Genomic DNA, 26,845 nt, shown 5'->3' with positions numbered 1-26,845 from the left:
GGGGTTTTGCCAACCTTTATTTCAAGATTAGTACAATAAAAAGTAGAATTAAACAGTATTACATAAAAGGTGTTGTACTTGCAGAAATTGTAAACCATAAGCAAACAAACAAACAAACATTATTCAGAACCTACATTACACATACGCTAGGGGGAGAAGTTTTAACTGATTAAGCCAAAAAGCGAAGAGATTGAAGGATCTTCATCTTTTTACATACATACATAGTTTTTATAGCTTTAGGGTTAGAAGAATTCTTAATTGAATTTAGATATTGCAAAAGCTCACAGGAGTATACATAAAAGGAGGGATGTCTTCCTAAACATCTGGATTTATGAATATGAAATTTAGCCATTAAGATTAACACATTAATCATATACCTGTTATCATTGTTGAATTGTCTTTGGTTTTTGTGGAGACCAAATAATACATATTTCCAAAACAGAGCAAATCCTTTAAATACATTTTCTGAGATAAAAACACATAATCTCTGCCAGAAGTCTTGTACAAGAGGACAAAACCAAAAAAGTTGTACAGTGGATTCCTTGCAAGTCTTACAAAAGCTACAGTTTGCATTAATGTCTAATTTGAATTTGCTTTGAAGATCATCTTTAGATGGGTAAATTCTGTGTATTAATTTATTTTATTTTTATTCGTTCCACATAATATCATCAGTCAACCGGTTCCAGAAAAAAATTACATATGGTAGCGTGGTTATACTATTCTGAAATAAATATCTGATAGATTTATTGTTGTTTTTTGAATGCTTAGAAAAGCATATCTTACCAACAGTTTGTATTGGAGATGCCAATGGCCTGTGGTCTGATGGGATATTAGGTTTATTCTTAAAAAGCATACAAACCCCTGAAGGTATAGAGCCAAATACGTTAGTATAATCATCACGATTTATAGCTAAATTGAAATGTAAATAAAATTCTTCATTGGAGAAAAGCATACCATTTGAATCGAATAACTGGTTAACTAAAATAATATTGTTCCTAAACCAACTATCTAAGAAGAGAGATTTTCTTTTATATCGGACTAAAGTTATGCTTGTAAATAAGAGTCCATGAGATCTGCTGTTCAATGATGACCGCAGATCATTAACCTACGGTATTTCTGCGGTTCTACCTTCGTGCTGTCATGTTTCTGCAGCGCCCCCGTGTGGTTGTTGTTCATCTTTGGCGGACCAAACTCGGAGTAGCAGGTGTGGCGACCTGATGCCGGAAATCACGGGTGCTAATCTTCACAATAAAAGCACAATTTTGTTTTACCTTTGTTAACCAGACATTACTACGCCACTGACGTTTAAATATAGAGGAATCATTTTTTCTCAAATTAGTTAACATCCAGACCGCACACGTTCCTGTTGCTTTTTCATCTGTTATTGACAGATTCCACAATAACAAGATTTAGTTTTTCAACCCAAATTTATAAGTTTCTGCTAAAGGTCATACCTGCTGATCATGAGCCCATTACTGTACTTTAGGTTTTACTTTTTATCTTTTGTTCTCTTGCTGTTTATCTGTTTCTTCTTTCTTTCTTTAACATATTTGTATTTTTACATTTTATACGCTGTCGTCTTCTTTTTCTGGTGTCTTGGTGCAACACTTAATCTGAAAAGCCAAACCGGAAAGCGGTCCTGCGCGCAGACGATTTCATGAGCGGTGAGCTGGAAGTAAGACTGTCCTATGATGAGCGCGCACCGGTACCGGCTGTAGGGGGGAGAGGACGCTGACTGAACCGGTTATCTTCGTATATCAAAATCCTTTTTCATAGTGTTTCATGTTTTTAATGTAGATAAATCCTTAAAGAGTTTGACTGATTAAATAGATTAAAATAAAATCCCGAGGATGCTTACAGACATGATTGTGGAGGAAGAATTTGAGATAAAGGAGGAGGAACCGTGGTACGACAAGCAAGACCTTGAACATGGTACAGTTTCCTTTCAGTCTTTGTGTCTCAGTGCTTAAAGATAAAGATTCGCACTTAGTCTTTATTTACCCTGCAGGCAGAGAATTACAGGGCTGTTACAGCTGATAATGATGCGCGGTGTTTAATATATGAATGGCATTATAAGTAATTTTTAAAATATGCACGGGCAATATTTTCATCAATTTCTGTGGGTTTTAAGTCGGGGTGGTTTATTTAGTCTGAAGTCTGATTTAGTGGAAATTTTGCGAGTCCTGGAAGGGTGCGAGAAAATCCAGGAGTCAGCAGCACACTCACATATGCGGCAAAGTGGGGGGAAAAAACAGAAACGCTCTGCCTGAACGTGCCTTTGACTTTATTCATCCTTTCTGCCTGCACGGGCTGCTTTTACGCTAGTGGCCGTGGGTTTGTGTGCCTGTGTGTGCAAAAATTACCTTCACATTTTATCGTGGTTTTGTCCAGGTAGAGTGAAAAAGAGCTTCGCGTGTTAATGTAAAAGTGCATGCCTTTATCGTTCCCTTAATTGAGTTTCTAAAGAGACGCTTTGTGTTACTGGATTGCTGCCAACACCAACAGCACCTCTGAAAGCTGCTTGTCAGGTCTCCTTCACCATTAGTGCTGAGCCATGAATGCTGAAGGACTTGTGGTTTCACCTCTCTTCATGTCTCCTGCAGACCTGCAGCTGGCAGCCGAGCTGGGGAAGACCCTTCTGGAGAGGAACAGGGAGCTGGAGCAGGGGCTCAAGCAGATGTACTCCACCAACCAGGAACAACTGCAGGAGATCGAGGTAAATACCTCCCTTCTCTCACGAAGTATACTCCTAAACAGAGCTCTCATTAGACCAGGCTGTGGTGAAAACATCAAGAGATGAACCTGCTTCTCTCACGCAGCACTGATTTCCTCTTTAATGCTTTCAGGGTGTTACTTAAAACGAAACATGTTGCTGTACACAGCCATTTATTCTTCTGGGGATGGACAGACATGTGCCCTTTGACCTTCAAACTCCCTGAAGGCTCGCTGAACTCTGGTCCAAAACAGTACAAGCTCAGAGTCAAAACCTTTTCTAAGAGACTTCTGACTTCCTGCTAAACATAAGTAAACAGGCTTAGTCTGGAGGGAGTCTGCCTCTAAATCCATCCCTGCATTAAACTGCTGACATACACAATTAATCTCTTAAGACCTGCAGCAGACACATCAATGTTGACCAGTGCTAGGATCGATTCACTGATTTACGCTCGCTGTTCGCTGGATTGAAAGGCGACTAATAAAATGAAGCACCATGAAAACCACATTTTAAATGTACAGCTTGCCTTGTTGACTTTGGACTGTTTATGTTAGCGTGTCCGGGCAGAGTGAAGTTACTTATCAGCTGGGGCTTTTTTTTCTGTCTTTTGATTTTACGCCAACTGATTACATGACGAAAGTTTCCTGGCTGTGGCGCCCTGTTAGATAATACGTCCTCAATTAATCCGGGACTTAAGAGAGGCATTTAGGTGTTACTGGGAAATAAAATTGTCGGGCTGTTAACCTGCAAGAAAAATGCTCAAATAGCAGCATGTGGATAATAATAGTAGTTAAAGGTTTATGTTTACACTGTCTTACTTACTGTTGGTCCTCACATCAAACATGACCAAAGTTTAAATATTGAGTATCTGCTCGAAGTGCTTGGTTAAGATTTTTTTTTTTTTTTTTTTTTTTTTTTTTTTTCAAATCTACTCTCGACTCTGTTTGAGTCAGTGAGAGAAGATTCCTTAAAGGTGCAGAAGTTTCACCTACAAGCTGTTCAAACCTTTTGTTTGTGAGGGGCAGCCAATCAGATGAAAGTGGGCTTACAATAAGGGGAGGTTGGAAAAGAACTTCAAGCTAGGCTTTAAAGGGAGAGGAGCTAAAATATCTGTCAGCGGGATAATGAATTATTTTAAACACTGAATCATGCAAAGCTACTGTAGAAGACGGCGAACATAAAAAGATGAGTTATCAGCGATTTTGTAATGATTTAATCATTAAAAATAGCTGCTCATTTGACCTGCTAATGACTGATAGTGTAACTGTTAACATTAATAGATTTGTCCCTCCTTTTAAGCCCTTATCACCTTGTTCTCTCGCCTCCAGTACTTGACAAAACAGGTGGACCTCCTCAGACAGGTTAACGACCAGCACGCAAAAGTGTACGAGCAGCTTGACCTGTCGGCCCGAGAGCTGGAGCAGAGCAACCACAAACTTGTTCTGGACAACCGGGCAGCCCAGCAGAAGATCCAAGGGTGAGACATTTATCTCCAGTTTCTTAGTAGAAAATAAAAAAAAAAAAGCTAGTTTTTAATAACTTTGTTTTCATTGATTTTTATGTTTTTTCTGTGCAGGCTTACAGAAACAGTGGAGCTACTGCAGATGCAGGTGGAGGAGCTGCAGCATCAGGTGGAGGAGCTGAAGCTGAGTCCCTTTCCACCTCAGAAACCTTTGCACAGAGAGAGCTGGCCTCGCAGCACTTACAGCGTGTCCTGTCTGCAGGAGCTGCAAAACACACTCAGGTGGGTAATGCACAAACACAAATTATCACAGATCAGTGGCGCTTAAATGAGGAGTCGAGAGAGCTGACTTCAGACAGGCGGGTCTGAAGCTTACATGTGTTTACATTGATGTCGTTTTCCATCTTCCCCGCCTAATGTTACACGCTCACAGTAAAAGGGGCCAAAACCTCCAATTATGAGGTAAATGTAAGTAAAAATAAACACTGTTGCCCAAAATTGACGACTGATATAACGATATCTCTGCACTGATTTCATTACACGGTCATCTGCTGCAGGCACAACATGCTCCATGATCAACAGATAGATCAACACCCGTAGTTTCAAACTCTATAACAGGTGAAATTTTATATATTCTGGAGACTGTGGACGGTAATTTGTCAGCTTGTTGCTGTGTTTTTGTATTTTACTCTGGTAAAATCACCTTAATTGCTCTTTGTAGGTCTCAGGAGGAGATCTAAGCCAATCCCCTCAGCTTTAGCTTTAACCTATCTGTGCTGATCCTGCTCTTCCTGGCAGCGGGTCGTGTCTATCTTGCAGAGGCCTGCGTGCTTCATGCCCCCGTCACTTGTTCTTGATCTGTAGTGTGACGCGTTCATTCACAGCCTCAGTTTAGTCTCTGTGGTGTGTAATCCTGTTAGCAGGGCTTCTTCACAACATGCAGGAAGTCTCAGTGAAAAAGTCAGAGTGCAGTGCTGTGGTTGAGGTTGGAAGAAAGGAGGTCAAAGTCTCAAGCTGAGAGAACAAATCTGTCTCAATATCTGTCTGAAGTTGATGAACTCTCACACAGGCTGCCCGGTGCTACTGATAAGGTCTTGATTCCTTGCTTAGTGTGCTTTCTTTTCACCGGTCGTTATTTATTTATTTGTTGATTTCAGCTCTTTATTATCTTGGATATATGTAAATTTTCACCCACACATCAAGACAAATGGATGAAGCTGCAGATTCGGTTTAAATCGTCAAAACGCTTAAATGGTCACTTTAAATGCCAGATTGAACAACCTGGCTGCTGACCTTTGACCCTTCTCCCAATTGCATTTACTGCCACCTTTTAAGTTGTTAAGCAACATTTATCAGTAAATGCATCACAGATGAAAAAGAAGTGATAATGGATGAGATTAGCTGAGGCAATAATCTCATTAGAGATTCTTTCACCGGGTTCCTGTGGAGCTTTTAGCCAAATCACATGGTCTCTATCAGCCAACAGGGTGTTCTCCTGGGAGTCACTGCTTTGGTCAGGACTGTAGCCAACCATCTGCTGGCTGTAGCTTCATATTTAGTATCCACACATCAGTTCTTTTATTTAAATACTGTATATGGAAATCAGTCTAAAATGCACCTGTTTCTGCAGGTACGACTACGATCCCGACAAACCCTCAAAGGATATCGAGCCGTCTACCACATCATGGCAGGAAGAGGAGCAGGACTCGCTGCGACAGTCCCTCCATGCTCTTCAGACACAGTTTGCCATTGAGCGTGCTCAGAGGGAAGAAGCAGAGCGAGAGGCTGAGCTGCTCGCCAGAGAAAATGCAGAGCTGGAGCAGCAGCTGGCCGGGATGGCAGGATGTCAGGTAAAAGTGACACCAGTATCTCTCGCTCTTTATCACTTCTGTCCTTAAATTTGTTTCTGACTTGCATCCATCCACTTTCTTGATCACTAATCCAATTTAAGGTCACGGGTGGCGGGTAGCACCCTGGACAGGTTGCTAGTCTAAGAGTTTGTCCAACTGTCTATCTTCATCAGGCCAGACTGTCTGAGCTGGAGCGCGAGGCGGAGGAGCTTCGCCAGCTCTGGAAATCAGAATCCTCTACAAGATGCAACAGGCCGGACGTCCTCCGCGGCCTGCTGCCGCACACAGTGTTCCTCAACCCAGAGGAGGAGAATGACGGAGAGGCATCTTTGGCTAAAAGCCCCGCGGTCCTAAAGCGCTGGAGAAGTGAGCGGCTGATGAAGGCGACGCAGATGCCAGACTCTCCTGACAGGGTCTATGACCACGAGTGCTCCTGTGTGCGCCGAGCCGAGGTAGTGAAATATCGCGGGATCTCGCTGCTCAACGAGGTTGACGCCCAGTACAGCGCCTTGCAGGTGAAGTACGACGAGCTGCTTCGGCGCTGCCACTCTGAGGAAGACGAGCAGGACAAACTGAGCCACAAGTCAGTGCAGACTGCATCCCTCATCGCCACCACATTCCCTCCTCTGACAGACAGGGAGGACTTTGAGGATGACTTTCACCAGCCGGAGTACAAGGAACTCTTCAGGGAAATTTTCTCCCGCATCCAGAAAACCAAAGAAGACCTGATTGAAAACCGGGGGAAACACTCAGCTGGGAAAGCTCTGCCTAATTAAACACTTGTAAAAAGTTAAAAGGGGAAAAAACAAGAACAAAAATGAAAGACTGATAAGCTTTTGAAAAGCTTCAACATAGGCTTCAACATAGCAGCCTATCGGTGCTCCACCAGCCTCTAGTTAACGGTGCGTCTCAGAGGTGCTGAGCAGAAAGGGAACAAAAGCAATAAAAGTTGTTGGCCAGGCAGCTAAACAATGACTGCATCTCGTCTCAGCTCTGTGGGGTCATTATCACATGATCACAATCGCTTTTATATATTAACTCCAAATGGCGTTGCTGTTTCTGGGAAATTTCCTACATCATTATTAGGAAATTATGGACCTGTGAAACAGAAGACCATCTCTGTTTTGGGATTTTTTTGTTTGTTTGTTTTATTTCAGCTCATGTGAGCTGAAATACTTTATAATTTATAGTTTTCCTCACCACTGTAGCAAAAAAGTGAATTTCTCGATGGTAGTTTTCCTGCACTTGTTAGAGTCACCATTGCAAGATTGACTAATTATAGGTATACAATGAATGACGTATTTGTGATGGAGTTCAGAGGTGATTTTAGGTGCTCTAATATATTAGGATTTTGTAACTGATGCATTATCCTCCTGAATTTATACTTGATTGTCTTATGGTAGTTTAGATGGCTGTAAGCGAATGTTATAATAAAGTTTACCAAAATATTAACTGTGTACTTGATAATATAATCTGTAACAGTGTCTTGAAGTATGATTAGCTTTTTCTTAGCAGCAGTTCTGTTGCTTCTGCTGCCCGATGTTCACGAGTCCTTGTTTAGCTTAATAACTGTGCACTGCTGTATCTGTATCTCTTTTTTGCCTGTTTCATGGTTAATGTTACTTCAATGAGCGGCTAGGCAATGCATTGTCAATTAGATGTCCCCACAAGGGTATGAAAACACAACAAACAGTTTATGGGTTATGTAAACATCTTTAACCAGCAGCACAGTAGGCAGAGACATAGTGGGATTTTTCTAAATGCTTAATTTTAATAACAGACCATCCAAGAAGTCTGTGCTTACAGTAGGTTGAAGGTGCAGGTGTGCATTAGGCTACGGATCAGAAAGGACATCCTGTGTTTGTTTGCTTTGCATAAGAAGAGAAACTATGGAAGTTTTATTATGGTCAAATAGTCTGAACGTTTTGGCATTAATTGCGTAAATGTTTATTAGGTTTATCTAGATTACAAACAACCAACAAAAGAGGGAGGGCAGCTCGCTTCCACGGGCTACCTCCCTCCCTACTTACCTCGGAGCATCTACTTCCTTGGAACAATCCTTGTTCCTTTGCGTCCCTAGAAGGTGAATGTGACTTTTCCCAGTAACCCCCCCACCCTGCATGGTCCGGACCAGGGCCGTTGCTAGCCATTTGGGTGCCCTAAGCACAAATGCTTTATGGTGCCCCCCCCCCCGCCACTTAAAAAAAAAAAAAAAAAAAAACATTAATACTTTTGAATTTCTCAGTGGAATTTGTTTAATTAAATAACAACAAACATGACAGTTAAACAAATAAATAAGGTTAAAGGAGGTTAAAAATACTGTTACAAATAAATACTCAGGCCCCTTTGGAAAATTAAAATCAGAGCTGACATTAAAAGGACCTCTCCGCACAATTTCAACACGATCAGCATCTACAATGTGAGCTGGCCAAAGAGCAGGATCGGTTGAAGGGGCACACATGTCTCCACAGTGTCACTTTCTGATAGTCTCTCAGTGACAGGACTCTCAGTGGTACTTGTGTATGGAACTGTACCTGAACTGGTGGTTGATGGTTCTTGTTCTTCTTGGCTAGGGATTGTTGCAGGGTCTACAATGGCTGGTGGTTGATGTCCAGGGATGGCACTACTACTGGATGGTTCATCCTGTCCTTGAGATCCTCCTTGAACATATTTAAGCATTGACCCTGCATACAAGAGAAAATATTCAGGGATTTTACAGAAATACAATTTTGAATTACAGTAGGCCTACGAAAAATTGCATTATAAGACTAATAAATTAAGTAAGTCACTGGTACATTTAAAATTACTAACTATATTTTACATGTATAGATTTTCATAATGGCAAATGGCAATATAAACATGCTGTACATAATTTGATATAAATGCGCAAGTAGGAAATATATATTACTGGAAGATATAGGTTTCATATTACACTGTAATATGAAACCTATATCTTATTTATGCCGCATAAATAAGATATGCGTCTTTATAGATATCCTGAAATGCAGCAACATACAAAGTAATCTTGTCTAATCTGATAATAATACTTGACTGCATCACTGACCTATCCCAAAGTTAAGGTTAATCAGTAGCATGCATGACGTTAGCCAGCTAGCAACCTGAGGAGGGAAATGCTAGTCTCACGATTGCTAACGTTATCTGAAAACCGTCAATTGAGTGACCATGATGAGTTGCTTTTAGTAGTCCATTCTATATTCATATCCACAACGTAAACAAACTACCCAACATCAATCATTTGCAACATTTGCGAACACAGTATGAACACTGCTAACAGGAGCTATCACAGAGTTGACGGACATGAGCGTGCAAGCAAGGGCTACAATAATGAACTTTTTCTTATTGTTATTATTTAAACATTGCCTTACCGGCAAGCGACGCCTGAGTTTCATCACGCTTCCTCTTCTTCTTTCTTTTCTCCGCTCCCGACTCCTGTTGCCGTTTCGAGGCCATGTTCAAACAGGTGTTTACCAATACCGAATTGAGGCATTATAGAACAGACCACTGGGAGTGGGGGGGGGGGCACCAGGAGGAGACTGGAGACAGGGCACAAAGCAGATTCACCCCTTTTCTCGGGAAAATTGTTTTATGTTGCTTTTGTATTGTTTAACCATATTAATGCATATGATATTTATAGTATTAATATGGTTTACTTTTTTTATTTTTTACGACCCTGATTTTTTTGGTGCCCTACCGGCCATTTGGTGCCCTACGCAGTGTGCGTTATGTGCGTTTGCGGAGCTACGGCGCTGGTCCGGACCAGGGAGGCCCTCCGTAACGGGTGTGAGGAGAGCAAGGGCCCGGAGCGACCCCTGGCTTTTTTCGCTACAACGGACTCGCTCCCCACTCCGTAGCGGCAAATTCCGCTTCTACGGGCTTTCCTACCTCCCTGGTCCGGAGCACTGTTCCCCTCCGTAGCGGGTGTTTTGGCCTGTGAAGAGAAAGTGAAGAGAGACATGAAATTCTCAATTTCCACTGCAACTCCGAGCAGCATGGGACTCGAACCTGCGATCTCTGTATTTCGAGCCGGCTATAAGGCCCACCACCACTTACCGCCAAATGTAGCTATTTAAATTTTAAAAAAACCACATTCTCCACATTCAAAGCTTTGGAGCGTGATGTCACGTTAGGGGGCGTGGCCACGATTTTTGGTCGAGGCGCCATCTTAGTAGGCCAAACAAAGGGCTACAGGAGCGAAAGCACACGGAAACATCAGCTATTGTCGGTTGCAATGTTAGATCGCACGATCGGGAAGGGAATAAGCTGGAAAATGGGCTCTCTTTTTATCGTTTCCCCTCCTGGAAGCAACGTGAGGGATCTCGTGTATCTGATATTACCAAACGAAGACGTCAGGCTTGGATAGCAGCGGTGAGACGAGCTGATTTCGAGTCTCTGCCATCAGGCAGGGATGTTTTAAAGTGCTTTATAAATAAAGTTGGATTGGATTTGAGTAGAATTAGATATAAGGAGAATATAATATATTCAATTCAGCGTAGCCTCCTAGAAGAGTCTGATAGACCGAGTGCAGTTCATGATTCAAGGTAAGATTTGAAAATAACCTTTGATTATTAAATATCTTATTTGCGTCTTAACTTGCATCATTTCTTTAAGTTAAACAATTACAAAGGTATTTTTGACTAAGTTAAAATGCACAATCACAGCATAATTTTCTCTTGTAACTCTGTGCACTTGGGTCAGATGTAGTGCAGTGGGGGGGACTGTGCTGATCAGTGCATGTGTGAGTTAAGGGTGGTTATGGCTTTTGGGAAGAAACTGTTCTTTCGTCTGTCGGTCTTTGTGCTGATGCACCTGTAGCGCTTTCCTGAGGGAAGCGGGTTGGATAAGTTAAAACCAGGGTGGGAACTGTCTTTGATGATGTTTGTTGTTCTGTTGAGGCAGCGGGAGGAATAAATGTCCATCAGGGAGAGGAGAGGGCAGCCTTAGTGCAGCTGCAGTATGTCAGCAGGCTCTCAATGGATGAATGGTAGAAGGTCAGCAGCAGGTTGGAGCTCAGTTTGTGTGTTCAAATGTGAGAAAAATCTGTTATGTTCTGTGTGTCTGAAACAGTTTTTAAAAAATTGCAATTTTGACGATCTCAAGATATCAGTTGTGGTCTGTACAGAATATACATTTTATGTGTGTTATCTACAGCTACACCAAATGGATGCACACTGAGATTTAACATGCTACACTTGCAAAATGGAGTATGTCGAACCATTGGCAGGATGTTGTCTACAATAATTGTGCAAGGTGGAGAAGCACCTGCACTCCTCTCTCCACATGTAGTAGAGTCCATTGTGTCAGGAGACATTCTTCAAGTACACCTAACACCGGGTGATATAAGTGACCCTGAGTAAACAGAGAATCTGAAAAATGTGATTTACAATATTATAACAAGAATATTTGACTGTTTAATATAATGCATTGACAAGTCTTCTTTATCACTCCTGAGAGAGAATCCCAGTTTGCTTGTTCTGTTTGACCAATCGGGGGAGGGCAAAGATCTGACAGCCAGTTTCTTTGCTGGTGTTCTCAGGCCAAGCTGTTCTATTGGGAGCAACAGAAGAGTTAGGGAGGAGCTGATGGCGTCAAATTTGGGGAATTTCTCCAGTGTGTCTCCAGCAGAAATTCACATATGTAGTATGTCCATGAGATAATCCAGGACATTGAAGTAAAACTTAATTTGTCTTTTTATGTGACACGGACACACAAAACAAGAGTATAGAATCTATACTCTAGAATCTACGTGGTTTTGTTCTTCCTGTTACATGGCAGTTGTTGTTTTTCTCATCATCTTGACATCCTACAGCACCAGGTTTGAACTTTGTAAATTCTCACATCATTCTTTGACATATTTAAACAAACTAATTTGAAAATTTTGAATTTGTAGCCAAAGGGACAACACTTCTGTTATCAGACGTTTCCTGGTTTCTTTGCAGAGTATTGATAGAGTATTGATCATGTGCTGAAAAACTAAATTCAGTGGTCAGGCTCAAGTCAGGCCCGAGGCCCTTTGCAGCATGTTCTCCTACTTGCTCGCTCCGCTGTCCTGTCTCCTCTTCACTGCACTAACTACTGAAGACCCAAAAATAATAATAAAGAAAAAACCTTTTTATAGTAGCTCAAAAACAAAAAAGAGGGAGGCGCCATCTACTGGCACTATTCTGCAATTGCACTTTGTAAGATAACTGCCTCTCTTATGTATCATGTGGCCTGAGAATGCCTCGGGATCCTCTAGGAGGAGCTGAGAAGCACTGATGGGGAGAAGGATGTGTGGGATATCCTGCTTAGTCTGCCTCCAGCACAACCAAACTGTGTGTAAGAGGGAGATGATGGATGTTTAGAAGTTATTATGTAGATGTTCAGATAAGATGTCCACTAAACCAGACTCCAGATGTTCGGCTTAGCCATTTCTACTCTGGCACAGCAACAGCCAAAACATTTCTGTGATAATTTTGTCAGAGCAGTCAGACCAGGAACAGGACCTGAATCAAAGAAGAGTCTATAATTAAACGGACATACGCAGAGTAGGTGTTGGTTTCATCATAACCCGTGCCGTCCACATTTAGGGCGATTTGCTCTCCTTTACTACGACAGTAGTTTGGACTCACTGTGTCCATGGATATTTCCAGCTCCACCTGTATAAGGAGCCGTACATAAATGATAAACAAATACAAAGACCAGACTCTGGCTTTGTCCAAACTTTCAGCTGCACATTTCAACATTTCTTAAAACTTATAATACAAAAAATATATCAATTAACTTGAGAATTTGGTGATATCCAATACTTTAATATTTTATCCTGTTCACACATCTCCCCTGAAACTGAAACACATTTTCAACAAAACACAAAATACATCAACATCAGGTTTCTGGTTACACTTTGCTGCTTGGGTTTGATCTTAGCCGCCAAGTGTGTGACAATTTTATGACTGTCAAACTGTGTTATGTTTGGCATTTTTCACAGATTCAACGAGAGAAATGAGAACAAATAAATATGTTAAATCAAAGATATAATTTAGAAGAGGTTCTTTCCTCGAGTTTGACACATTTTTATGCTTGAATGATTCCTAGGTGAATGTTAAGTGGTCAAAAAAGAAAAAAAAATTTCTGAACATGGTCAGGTAGAAGGACTGGACTCTGAAATGAGTGGAAAGGTAGCCAGTGTCCAAAGAAAAACTCTGAAAGAGCTTCAGAGAGCCAGGGGAGCTGTTGCTCAAGACGACTTGAAAAACAATCCAACAAACTGGGACTCCTTGGAGACAAACTGTAAGAAGGAGTTTTGTAAAGTACTGTACATACTGAGTTTTTTCCAGATAATATTTTTGACCAAGCATGTGTCGGCATTCTGTCGATCTGATCTCATATTTACTAACTTTTACTACAAATAACCTTACGTGTTACAAATGTCCTCTGACAACAGGCTCATCTCTGTGCTTGTCCTGTCAGACCTCAGTGCACTATTCAATACTGCTGCAGTACGTCATTACATTTTTGTGGAGTCCTTATTTTACATTATAAAGTGCTTAGAGCCAACTGTTGTTGGGGTTTGGTGCTATATACTATATAAATGAACCTGAATTGAAGTAAAATATCAAGATTCAGTCTTTCCACAGTTTCGGATAAACTGTTTTGTGCAATCAATGACTTTGCACCAAACAAATAATATTCCATCCATCCTCTTCCACTTATCCAACTCATTTTCTCTGCTTTGTCTAACCTCTGCAGAGCCTCTGTCAAGAAAAACATATCTAAGCATAGAAGATGTAAGATATACACTTCATAACACGGCACTGGACAAACCTTGGCTCAGTTGATTTCCTCTGTGCAGTGCAAAAAAGCATCAGTCAGCAGGTCAGGGTGGTGAGATGAACTCGTGCCGTTTGTGACTCTGGTAGTTCTTCTGAGGAAACACCACCGTCTCTCCACACCGTCACCATCCATGAGCACAAACTGCTGCTCTGCCAGCATGTAGAAAATCACATATCACACACACACACAGGTGAAAAATATGACAGCTATGAAACATTATAGCTCAAGTTTGGATCATTTAGATCTAGAACAGATCAAACTGACTTTTCATTTCAGCAATCCAGTGAACAGACAGGCAATGATACCATACAGACTCTCAGAGTTACAAGAGAAAATTATGCTTGTTTCATAATCTTAACAGAGCCTTAATATCTCCTTATATTAATTCTAGTGAAAGTTGGACACATATTCCTGCTTGGCTGTAATCACCTGTGATTATCTGTAAACATTAAAATCAGACACATTAACGATGCCCTCGTCAAACAAACCCCCCAGGAATTATGTTCATACTCAGCAGTCACAAAGTCTAACTGGTCATTGAGTTTAAAACCTCAATAAGTTTTCATTCAGCGTACTCTCCATTTTCATTTTTCAGACGTACCTGATCTTTTCTGGCAGACTGGACTTTCAAAGTCACCATCAGAAAGCTCCTCTGGTTCCTCCTGAGGGAAAAAAGCATGTTCTGCATCAAATCTAATCCAGTTGCACCAAATCCCCGGTAACACAGAGCCACATGCCTGCACTAAAAACTGTTTACACCAGATAAAAGTGCAATATTAATTATGAAAAATAAGTTAAAGGAACAGACTCACTCACTCACACACACAAAAAAAAAAAAAAAGTGAAAAATCAAATGCAAAGCCATCAACTGCGTTAAAGTGTTCCCACCAGCTCTGTAACTTGTGTTAAAAGAGCACCTTCTGCATCAAATGTAAATTTTCTGTATTTTCAAATAAATGAACCAAACATATTAAAGATTTGGATTTGGTACCTGGAAGAAATCCATATACAGCAATGCCTGTTCCACATTTCACAAAAAACTACAGCAATAATGACAAAAGGCATCAAACATTTAAAGTGTTTATTGAGCAAAATAACAAACCAATAAAAAATAATATTACTTGGAATATTTGATGATGGAGGAAATCAGATTTGGCCTGAATTTCAGCTCATATGTCCACAAATACAATGTGTTGGAAATCAAAGCGTTACCTCATATGAAGGGTTGGAGTTTGTCCTGAATGCCTTGTGAGGCAGAGGCACTTTAGACGGAGGCTCAAGATAGCAGCACGTGGCGATAACATGGGCGTATCAGCTGCATCGCCACTTAGGAAGGTCCAGTGTTTGCGTGCTGGACTGGTGTTTGCACAGAGACAGATCTACATCTTATTCCAAATCACATCTTTATTGGTTCTCATCAAGAAATCGGTCACTCAAAGTTCTTCTCAAAGAAAGGAAAATCTGAAACTCTATATTTAGCCAACAAAAACCTCGACATTCATTAAAAAGTGTAGAAATCAGTACGTGTGACTGAATAACAGAAATGTAGGAAACCATATTTGATGAAGCAGCTTTCAGGTCCACGATTGCCAAAGATATCAGAGATTTCAGTTCATTAATACTTTAGCTTGGTTTGTTTTTGTTTTCCCTTTTTTTTCTTACAGTATTCGGCCATATTTTATCTAAGCATTGAAGCCATTAAACCCAGCCTTCCTCTTTTATGCAATAAATAAAAATATCATACTCGGCTGATACACCTTAAAGTCAGATTGGTGAAAGTGTAAAAACTAACGGAGAATTTTGGTGCCTAAAAGGCCTTAAACAACATTTGCCTTGTTGGTGAAGCAATAAAGTAAAACGTGTTTTTTCTCCGAGGGAATTTACAACCAGGGGTGAAGTGAAAGCACTCTGAGCCACAGCTGCTTTCAATTGTAAACAGCAAACTGATGTTTAAAAGGTTTAACTAAAGAATAATCAAATTTCAGGTCATAAATGCAATAAAACAAACAAAAAACTACCAATAAACCGCAAATATTCATCTTTCGAGTTCTTCATTTTTTTCCTCCCTCTCAGGCTTTCGAGCTGTCAGAGTACGTGGGGAGCTTCAGTCCTCCCACTGAGTCGGGGCGCTCACACGAAGATCAGAAATGCTTCAGCTGAAATGAGAAAAGCTTCTTGTTCTGAGCACAGCTGACCATCTTTGTCCTCTAGTCGCCCACTCTCAGAGCGGGGCGAGCTGCTGTGATTGGCTCTCATCTCTCCACTGCCCTCCCATGGGACACCTGAGAGTGGATATGATTGGCTGGGGGTGACTGCATGGGGGGAGGCTCCCGGGGTCAGGACTGTATTGTTCCCTTTAGGTACCACATCCCTGCGTGGCTGCTGCAGCACTCCTGAAAACCAGACAACAGGTTAGATCAGTGGACAACATCTGGTTGAAAGGCAGACGTTGAGACTCAGAACTGGGCTCACATTAAGCAGCCGGTCGATGTCGGCTTTAGACACGTCTCCAAGCTCCTGAGCCAGTCTGGCCTGGATTATGTTCCTCCTGACCCGGTAGTTCTTCGTGAACACATCATAGAGCAGCCGGCGGTGCTGCAGGGAGAACAAAACCACACAGAAGTATGAATTCAACTCTGCAGACTGCAGCTGAAACACGTGAAGTGAGCAGACTACCAACATATAACAAGGTGGTAAATACATCAGAGGGTTGCTTGGGCACACTGGTGGTATAAAAGACGTACAGAGCTCCTGGGTCTGAAGTGTGAAGCCGCACACAAGTGCCTTAAATCTGCATTCCTTCTAATGGACACTGACTTCCAGTCCTATACAAGTTTCAAGGAAAATGCCCCTCTGCCCCATGTAATCATGTTTTTAGTTTAATGGGCTCAGTCACTCATCTGAGGTCATCTTGCATAAAAGAAAAATATGGTTCACTTTGGGAAATTCTGGTCATACTATGTCTCAGACAGGAGGCTTATCCGTGGGATTAGCTAATCACTTATGGGTGACAAGACGTGAGCCAATGAGACCGTGAGCCAAGATGGGGATGGCAGAAAACAAACAAACAAGATACGGTGACCAAAATGCTAAAACTGATCCCCCAAACAGGATTTTACAAACCAATGCGTGGCACAGTGGCTTCACCCATCTTTTATATACAGTTTGTAGTTAAATCGTAATATCACTAAATCAGCACATTAGGAAATATGGATAAATTGCAAGACTGGGTCAGTAGCAGCTTGTTTTTCAAATATAATTAGTGTTTTTGTAACTCCTGGCAAAAGAAATTCTTTCACATGTAACAACACATAAAAGCATAACTTGTTTGATGTAATCGGCTAAATTTGATGGGTGGGTTGTTTTATTTCTCCTTGTTTCCAAATGCTGAGCTGAGCCAACTAAGTAGTGACTGTATTATATTTATTGGTCCTTTTTAATTCTGCACTAGCCCTTTAAATAAATTAGCAATGCCACACACTGATTGTAAAGTCATTTGATCAAAGGAAGTCTATGTCAGAAATCGAAGAAAACAGTTCACAGAACTGCATCTTACTTTAGTGTTCCAGTGAAACGATAGCAACAAACCAATCGTGACCCACACTGAAACATCACTGATTCGTATAAAAAAATAATAATGATAATAATAATAATAATAATAATAATAAATTATTTTTCAAATTCTTGTAAAATTCAGTGATTGCTGTGAGTGTTTACCTTATCGAAGTCCTCTCCGGTCTCCCACAAGCCAAACACCTTTTGTTCATCTGGGGCTGCTTTGGTCTGAGCAGGAAACTGAAGTTAGAGGGAAACAGAAATGTTAGGCAGGAGGATTTGATCCTTAAACCTGCTCCTAGCTCAACTGTCTGCTCAGCCTGAGTCTTCTGAGATTGTCTGGACTGTTTGGAGTGCTACACTCTGTAGCTGAAAAATGAAACAACAGTTCCTCTAATGATCATCTGAGTCTGGCTTCACAAACTAGCAAAACACAAATACTGAAGCTTCAAAGTACAAACTGCAGAGACCAGCGGGTGGCTGTGCCCATCTTTGTGTACAGTCTATGTTTTAGCCATGCATCTGAGTATCATGTTATGAAACAGTGTTGTTTTTCTCATCATTTTGACATCCTGCAGCACCAGGTTTGAACTTTGTAAATTCTCACATCACTCTTTGACATATTTAAACAAACTAATTTGAATATGTTGAATTTGTAGCCAAAGGGGCAACACTTCTGTTATCAGAAGTTTCCTGGTTTCTTTGCAGAGTACTGACAAATCATGTTTGATCAGGCTTTGGTTGTATGCAAGTGAGAACTTTGTGTGGAGGGCAAAGGAAGAGCTGCAATTGCCAAATAGCATCATAAAACCATCTGCTACTAACTACTCTTTTTTTCTTATTCTTATCTGCATTTTTAAACAAACAAAGTCTTGGCCCAGATTACTCATAAACTACTCTTGTTGCTCATAAACCCCTGAAAATGTTGTCATCACCCTCAGTGGTCAAGTCTAGATTCTCTGTGGGTCAATAATAGGTGAGACGAGCTGATGAGTTCAACTGTAGCTAGACACTGGTTTACAGATTGTTGCAGCTTTAAACAAAGTCTCTAGTTAATAGCCAAATGTCCTATTAAAAGCCATTTTAGCAGCATGGGTCAGTGACATGTTGTTTGCTGAGTTCATATAAACTCTTCTCTCTGCGGTGCTGATGTGCCTCACAGATTGATCATATGCTGAAAGACTAAATCCAGTGGTCCAGGCTCAACTCAGGCCCGAGGCCCTTTGCAGCATGTTCTCCTACTGGCTCGCTCCGCTGTCCTGTCTCCTCTTCACTGCACTAACTACTAAAGACCCAAACACCCAAAAATAATCATAAAGAAAAAATCTCTTCATAGTTGCTCAAAAACAAAAAAGAGGGAGGCGCCATCTAGTGGCACTATTCTGCAATTGCACTTTGTAAGATAACTGCCTCCCTTATGTATCATGTGGCCTGAGAATGCCTCGGGATCATCTAGGAGGAGCTGAGAAGCACTGATGGGGAGAAGGATGTGTGGGATATCCTGCTTAGTCTGCCCCCAGCACAACCAAACTGTAGTTAAGAGGAAGATGATGGATGGTTAGAAGTTATTACGTAGATGTTTAGATAAGATGTCCACTAAACCAGACTCCAGATGTTAGGATTAGCCATTTCTACTCTGGCACAGCAACAGCCACAGCCAACTGCTTGTGGTCTAAAAACATTTCTGTGCATTTTATTCCAATATATGACATACAAAAAAGACTCACAGGCACCATTATCTGTTTGCACTGTTGGCTGAGCAGTATGGCGTCCTGTAGCATGTGATCCGAGATGGAGTGGAAGACGCTCTGGCCGACCGGCATGGACGCCACGTGGAGGTTAAACAGCCTCTTCAGCTCATTCAACGTAATCACAAAATGCTTCCGGAAAGTCTTTATCACAAAGTCCTGCAGCTCCGGGGACGCCGTGTTGGCAGGACTCCCTCCGTTGGTGTGATCAAAGTCGGGGGAGGTGGCACTGGGGTAACCATTGAGAGAACCATTGGGGATTGAGGAGGAACAGGATGTGTCCATTGGCTCGTCTTCCCTGTCGCTGACGGGCTCCTGTTTGATGTGGATGCTGCTTCCTGCGCGTCTGGCCTCCAGGTCCTTCTGCAGGGTCGACTGGTTTTCTTGCGCTCGCTCCTGAGCCATCTTCAGACGCTGTTCCCCGCTGATGTGGACAGGATCTAGAAAACACCGCACAGATCTCTTGAATAAGCTCAGCAGAGTATACCGATATCATTTGAGGGGTATTTGACAAACTGTAACTCAGTACAAACCAGGCTGAGCGGACTTCTTTGGCACAAAATCTTCTTTAGAAAAATTAAACACCTTTTCCAGCCTTCAAGAAAATAAACAAGCCAGATTATTCCACTGCAGCAAAAACATTTAATAGCGCGAAACTGCTGATGTGCTGCCCTTTCAACGTGTCGCTTACTTGCTCTGGATGCCAAGCCACAGCATGTTCTGCCTGTGGGCAACATCTGGGTGTTTCTTAATAAAGTCTACATCAGTAGGCAACAGGAACTCCCAGCCCCGGTTGGCCCGAGGAGCCGCCACGTGTTCCAGGAACTCTTTCACGTCTTCTGGGGGAAGCTGAAGGAAGCAGAAGGAAGGAGGTGTTAGTTCTCTTTACCTGAAACTGCAGCCTCCAGGTCACAAATGCTAAATAGAGCAATACACTGAGGGACATTAAAGATCCAACAACAGCATCCTTCCACATCCTGATTGTTGAGGATGCAACACAACTTAAGGGACTAATTCAAAGTGCAATGAACCTCTAATAAAAAAATAAAAATATAAATAAAAACATGCACCCTCAGTAATTAACTCTGCTACTTCTGAGCCATTTCAGTTACTAACAAACAGAAACATTCAATCAAGCCATCTCATTTTGGTCTTGTCCTTACTTTGATGACGGATGCAATCTCCTTTCTCATCACAGAGCGCTCCAGAGTGAACCTCCACATCTATAAAATGAAAAGACGACTTAAACTGTGCCTGTCAAGCATTATGCTGCAGCTTCATCAAAGGAGAAACAACAGAGAGAAGCTCACCACAAAGTCTCTGCCACGACAGAGCACCTCAGCAGGAACACCGCTGTGAGCACTGAAGGTGTTTTTGGGATACAGAACATCACTGTGGAGGAAAAATTAAAACCCACATCAGTCATTTCTCACTCAATATAAAAACATGGAATTAGAAAAGGCCTACTTGACCTGTGGTTCATTTTAACGTTTCAGTTAGATCAAAGATCCCTGGTCCTACCTCTTGACAACCCAGTTCCCCTGAACCAGCAGCGCCACCTGTTGGATGCAGCGCAGCACTGAGGTCGAGTCTGTGCCAGAGGCGAGCAGGCCCATCAAATTAGCAAATGGCATTACCTTCACTGGAGAGGAGAGACAGTGAAGTGAGTGAAATGAATGGGATGATGATGATGTTGCTGTTTATGCTTTAGTGCCCCCACGTGGCACAAAGAAAAACTGCATGGGAAATGTTGACTACCATGGATGTTTGCATGTGTGTTAAAAATAATAATAATACATTGTTTAAAAAAAAAAAAAAAATTATCAAAAGCTGTTCTTAATCATGTTATCCTACCATTCTTCATCAGAGTCTTGACTTGCTCTCCGAGTGGCAGAGTGCGGAGCTGGGCCATAGAGAGCACATTACTGGGACCCACAGGCTTCACCCTGACACAGAGAGGAAAGCGAGTTAATGACACAATTCCCGGACAGTCACTGAGTTTACATGCAGATGTATGGGCCAGAAGAGAGGGGCACACTTACACTTTCTCCTCTGCAAGAGGCGGCATCAGCATCGCCAGATACTCCCTGAGAAAATGAGAGAGGAGTGAGAGAGGAGAACAACAGAACAGCAGCAGAACTAAAACTGCATCAATATACAGCTCATCAGTGCCTAAGAAATAAACTACACATCCCATTTAATTCAGATAATAAAAAAGCGTAAGTATCAAGAAGCTATTTATTTGTACTCACTTTGGAGTTTTGACCAGTTCAGAGTTCTCCGAGGCGTCCACTGACTGACAGAACAGGTACTGCCTTTCATGATCCGAGCGCCCGTCCTGAATTCGATGTTGCAAACACAAAGCGCTTCATGATGATGCATAACCAGCACAATACAAAACATCTCATAACGTTAGCGCTCAAGAAAGGAGAAAAATTCATCCTTAATGATGAATACTCCCTCTACCTTGACTCCGTGATAGGTCAGGTGAACCCAGGGCTCCTCCGCCTGCTTCTTCTGAAGGAACTCGTATGACTGGATCCTCCTCTGTCGGGCCTGTTCCGACTCGGGACGAGCAAACCTCACCTGGAGCACGAGCAGGAGAAACTTTAAGACTTAAATCAGTGTAATTATGAGCTTGTATGTAAGCGCGTGTGTCTAAGCATTTACCGTAATAGCCTTGACTTCCTCCTCAGCTTCATCCTGGGAGGAGTCTCCACCTGTACACACAAGACTCTGGTCAAATAACTGTAATCATACCTGCTCCTACCATGATGTTTGAAGAAACATCTAAAAATAAACATAAAATACTTTAAAGTGGGGATGGGCAATTAATTTCTCCAAAGGGCAAATATTAAAAAACTGGGACTGTTGTGGAGGGCTTATTGGTGTGGACCTCCACAACAGTCCCAGTTTCATATAACTGCCCCTCGGAAAAATGTAAAGAACAGCTAAAATCTGATTTTAAAACAATCTTAACTCCAGTAAGGATGACATTTGGCAACCTCCCTTGTACCCTAATAGAAATGTTTAAAACCTCGGTGAAGAGTTTCTGGGGTTTTCCCCAAGGCTAGCTGCATAGGCAGAAACTATCCTTACTAACTTCTGATTCACTCACAGTCAGTTTGTTCTGTAAGCAGGTGTGGAATGTGACAAAAATCACTCAGTTCAAGAAAGATCAAGGTTTTCTAGGAGTAAACAATTAAAGTTTTCAAACAAAAGATAAACTGTGTATACTAACTAATCCATCTCAGAATTTAATCTGGAAAACAGGAAAAGCAGGCACACCTTCATTGGCCGCCTCCCTCTCTCTGGTTTTGTTGTCAGCCTTGTCCAGGTAAGAGAAGCTGGGCCTCATCTGAAGAATTCCAGTCAGAGGTGTGACGTGAAGCTCACCTGTTAACGCCATCAATAAAACAACCAGATCATAAATCCTACTCTGATTGGAGTGGACTCATCATAATATGTGTGGTTCAATGGCTGATTGTGACCTCGCACCAAAAGATAAAAACAAAGCCAAAACACAAACATGGTGCCACAATGAACTGCACAGGCTGCTGAACACGTTAATCAGGTCAGACCTTTGCGAAACACAGCAGCTGCGTATCTGGAGGTGTTGGTGGTGGCCTGGATGGAGGAGAAGGTCTGCTTGTCCATCATTTTACTAAAAATGGGGGGGGGGGAATGAACAGTCAGACCAGAAACAGGACCTGAATCAAAGAAGAGTCTATAAATAAACGGACATACGCAGAGTAGGTGTTGGTTTCGTCATAACCCGTGCCGTCCACATTTAGGGCGATTTGCTCTCCTTTACTGCGACAGTAGTTTGGACTCACTGTGTCCATGGATATTTCCAGCTCCACCTGTATAAGGAGCCGTACATAAATGATCAACAACTACAAACACCCGATTTAATGACTTTCAACATTTCTGAAAACTTCCAATACAAAAAATCTTATCTTATAATTTAACCTGATGTAACCAATTAACTTGAGAAATTGGTGATATCCAATACTTTAAAAATTTATCCTATTCACACATCTCCCCTGAAACGGAAACATATTTTCAACAAAACACAAAATACATCAACATCAGGTTTTTGGTTACCCTTTGCTGCTTGGGTTTGATCTTAGCCGCCAAGTGGGTGACATCATCATAGGTCATGGTGGCTGGTCGCACAGGGTACTGCATCAAGGGAAAGCGGTGAACTCAATTAGTGACTCTTTGAACATTACACATCAATCCCACCCCAGACGGTCCAGATAAGTTAGAGAAACTGCTCACACGTGGGCTCGTGAGGTCGTGCTCATCAGCGCACGGGTACTACAAAGGGACAAGCTCACCTGGAAAAGATACAGCTTATCTGCAAGGCTTTTGGCGAGGTACACGTCGATCTAGAAAAAACACAAACGTAGATCAAAGTCAAACAGGCTGACGTAAGGAGCCAACAGCCAAACCAGACTTTCCTCCAAAGTTCCCCAACTCAGGGTCATAGCAGGGTGAGAGGTTGGGTACACCCTGGACAGGTCGCCAGTCTGTCGCAGGGCTAACACAGAGAGACAGACAAGTAGGGCTGCAGCATTTGAATATTTAAGTAATTCAGTTTGCATTGATCCAAAGTGTTTGTGCTGACTTTATGGTGATGTAGATGTTAATAATTTGTGTTAATTATAATTCAGTGTCCAACCAAACAGCCACAGGTCATTGGCTCAGAGTTTTCCTGGCCATTGTATGTTATAAAAAAGCTTTTGTTTTTATATTTTAAATATTCATAAAATTTAATTAATGCAATCTTTTTTCCTTGATTCTAAAAATTTTTGTTAGGAGAGCCCTTAAATAAATATGGCTCAGTACACCCCATGCCCTCTTTAGATTCCCCTCTGCATGCTGCAGGTATCACTGCAATACAAAGTATGAAAGTTGTCTTTAGCAAGTTGCCTGATTTAAACATCGTATCAGACTTAGTTAGCAGTTAATCTCCATAGTTTAATGTAACGCCTGTAATCTCTTTGTGGTGTGTTTATGTAGACAGAGTCCGGGCTGAGGGTCGAGTACTCTGAGAGAACATGCAAAAACCACAGTAAGATACTAAATTCGAACCCATGACCTTGTTGCTGAGAGGCAGGAGTGCCTCATAGCTAACCACCGTGCCACCAAGTAAATAATAGATTATTAAAATCAGCTGTCTCCACTTAGCTCAAACAAATCCTTTTTGTGCTGACAAATCAGCTGCCAGAAGTAGTCAAGCCATGATCACTAATGAGAAGTTAATGAACCTTGTCCCTGTCAAGTTAAAAGGCACTGTAGAACCTTCAGCACCAATTACTAAAGTACATATTTAAAGTAATTAAATATGTATGCTGTACAATCATTCCACGCTGGAAAATGATCACTTCAAAGAAATAATTAAAAGCCAAAAATTGCCACGACAGTCATGCCGATGACGACTGTATGTAAACTTCTCACTACAACCATGAGTATAAATGCTGATATTTGCTGCCAGGTGATTTTATTACCTGTTAATACACCTAACAGAGACTATGCATGGGAAACACCTGGGAATTGTTTACTTCCCGTGAGGCTGTGTTTATCAGAACAGCAATAAAAGGTGCACAGGGCAGAGAAAATGCTGTATCATACTTGATTAGGTCAGTGAGACGTCTAATATCCTTTCACTTAAGCCTGTAAACATACCTCCTCTATAATGGGGTCGTCATCATCACCGCTGGCCATGTTGATGTGATCAGAGCAAGAAGGTGAGAGGGGCAAATCTTGGGGGAGAGGGGAAGGGGGTGCAACCTGGAAAAATAAAAGACAAACTGGGTTACAGGAGCTCGATGTCCGGCTACACATTCCTGTTACTGTTATGGAGTGGCTACACCCAGACTGGCAACAGAGGCACCAGATGACAGGAACTTAGTTATCCGGCACATTACAGTTACATCACAGTTCAATCAGGAGGTGTCAGTATCGGTAATAGCCGATACTCTTCAATTAACCCAACAAGTAAACCATAAGATGCTAAAGTAGTCAACTTCCTATGGTAATTGTGCCGCCTGTCATGTGATGCTTTCAGGGACACACAGGTAAAATCCACATGATGCAACACAGCAGTAAAAAATTCCTCCTCGTAGAAACATAACCCTATCAAACACTGTGTCAAGCTAATAAAAAAAAAAAAAAAAAAAAAAAAAACGTATGACGCCAATTTACTGGCTGCCTATATAGAGTGTTTATGGTTAAGTTAGCTCCATTAGCAGCAAACCCTGTGAGCATTTATCACAGGCCTACACAACACACCGGGTGATTTTTTTTATTCCTATGTAAAAACAACACCAAAAGAAGATAGGATACAAAGCACTAAGTTGAAGATCTCTGTTTCCTGCAAACAAAAGTACAAGCAACGACATTAGCTACCAAGGCGGTAGCTAGCAAATGTAGCCTAGCGTGAGCTAGCTTAGCATGGCGTGCTTAGTTAAAATAAGACAGATTCAATCAGCGGGCCTGATTTTAAATGTTCTTTATGTAAGAATAGCAGATTCCTCCCTCACCTGCACACTTCACCGTTCAGCTTTAGCTATCTCATCCGGGTGTAGCTAGCCCAGGAACGTGATGCACAGAGCTGCCGCTGAAGTGGAGTTTAACTCAAGACAGCTGTAGTCTACTGCCGATGTGATACCATGTTGACTCTGCTCCACACAGACACGTGGGGAGGAGCCCGCGCCCATAATGCACAGCGAGTCCGCTATGCGCTTGTGTCATTATTTTTGTACGCTTTTTTATTCACTACCAACTACCCCTAGGTATTATTTGTGGACAATTTAAGTTTTCAGATGAGATTGTTTCGTGAATAGAACGGGAAAAAAATGTATCCTGGCAGCGGTGGGATTCGAACCCACGCCCCCGAAGAGACTGGAGCCTTAATCCAGCGCCTTAGACCGCTCGGCCACGCTACCGTTGTGATACGATGTATCGAAACAGAGGCTAATAGCGAATATGAAGCCCCCTGACTATAAAGTTTGGGTTGTACCCGTTTTAAATGGACTTGAGACAAAAATAATGTAATATAAAATCCAAGGACATGCAAAATATACCCTGAAATCTCCTGGGCAATTAAAAATAGAAAGTTTCTATTACTGCACTTCTATTGAGTTCTTTTTTTCAGACTGCAGCAGCAAATAGAGGATAAACGTGTCCTCAATAGACAGAGAGGAGTCGTTACAGACTTTAACTTCAAATCACGTCTGCAGCACAGAGTCAGCCTTCCCAATCAGCTTCTTCAGCTTCCTAGTGTGAGTGGATCTGCTGTTAATACAACAAAAAAAAAGTGTAAAAAGGTAGAAATTTTCATCGGGGTTGAGGTTGGGGCTTTTGGGAAGGCTTTTCCAAAAGCGTAAAGTCAGTTTTAATGTGTGTTTTGGATCATTTTTCTGCTGGAACATCCAGTTGTGTCCGAGTTTAGTTGTTAATTTCAACTGAATCTAAAGTAATTATTCATTATTTCATCCACTTTGTGCAGTATACCCCAGAGCATGATGTTACCTCAAACATGCTTGACAGTTTGCATGTCATCTGTTTGAAAACCTCATGTTTATTCTGAAAACACGCCTCTTGCCATTGTGGTCAATTAATGACATACTGCAGCTCGATCTTTTTCTTAGTTGACCATCAAATTTCTTTCAATAAG

At 41.7% G+C, this 26,845-nt stretch overlaps 2 protein-coding genes, 1 long non-coding RNA gene and 1 other non-coding gene across 4 annotated transcripts; 2 read left to right on the top strand and 2 right to left on the bottom strand.

Moving 5' to 3' along the window:
* The first annotated feature begins 1,460 nt into the window (after positions 1-1,460).
* LOC116322713 (cerebellar degeneration-related protein 2) lies at positions 1,461-7,569 on the top strand. Its single transcript, XM_031742861.2, has 6 exons — positions 1,461-1,932; positions 2,604-2,716; positions 4,042-4,190; positions 4,290-4,457; positions 5,806-6,025; positions 6,199-7,569. Exons 1-6 carry the CDS (start codon positions 1,851-1,853, stop codon positions 6,799-6,801), a joined length of 1,335 nt encoding a protein of 444 aa, XP_031598721.1. The 5' UTR covers positions 1,461-1,850; the 3' UTR covers positions 6,802-7,569.
* Positions 7,570-14,922: 7,353 nt separating this feature from the next.
* polr3e (polymerase (RNA) III (DNA directed) polypeptide E) lies at positions 14,923-25,975 on the bottom strand. Its single transcript, XM_031742850.2, has 21 exons — positions 25,710-25,975; positions 24,853-24,957; positions 23,502-23,552; positions 23,266-23,343; positions 22,906-23,021; positions 22,740-22,822; positions 22,447-22,554; positions 21,829-21,878; positions 21,625-21,744; positions 21,411-21,496; positions 21,201-21,245; positions 21,013-21,104; positions 20,680-20,800; positions 20,469-20,550; positions 20,322-20,381; positions 19,850-20,007; positions 19,692-19,753; positions 19,138-19,598; positions 17,573-17,650; positions 16,328-16,450; positions 14,923-16,248 (listed from the first exon to the last, which is right to left on the bottom strand). The coding sequence occupies exons 2-21, from the start codon at positions 24,889-24,891 to the stop codon at positions 16,192-16,194; spliced, it is 2,070 nt and encodes a 689-aa protein (XP_031598710.2). The 5' UTR covers positions 24,892-24,957; positions 25,710-25,975; the 3' UTR covers positions 14,923-16,191.
* On the top strand, positions 20,396-21,161 carry LOC120441466. The gene is made up of 3 exons (XR_005614127.1): positions 20,396-20,526; positions 20,655-20,821; positions 21,026-21,161. It is a non-coding gene; the product is annotated as an uncharacterized LOC120441466 (long non-coding RNA).
* A 57-nt stretch (positions 25,976-26,032) lies between the features above and the next one.
* On the bottom strand, positions 26,033-26,114 carry trnal-aag. The gene has a single exon. It is a non-coding gene; the product is annotated as a tRNA-Leu (tRNA).
* Between the last annotated feature and the right edge of the window lie 731 nt (positions 26,115-26,845).

Source organism: Oreochromis aureus, linkage group 8 (assembly GCF_013358895.1).
Source record: "Oreochromis aureus strain Israel breed Guangdong linkage group 8, ZZ_aureus, whole genome shotgun sequence".
In the NCBI taxonomy this organism is placed as follows: domain Eukaryota; kingdom Metazoa; phylum Chordata; class Actinopteri; order Cichliformes; family Cichlidae; genus Oreochromis; species Oreochromis aureus.
This window is presented reverse-complemented; position numbering and strand designations above follow the sequence as displayed.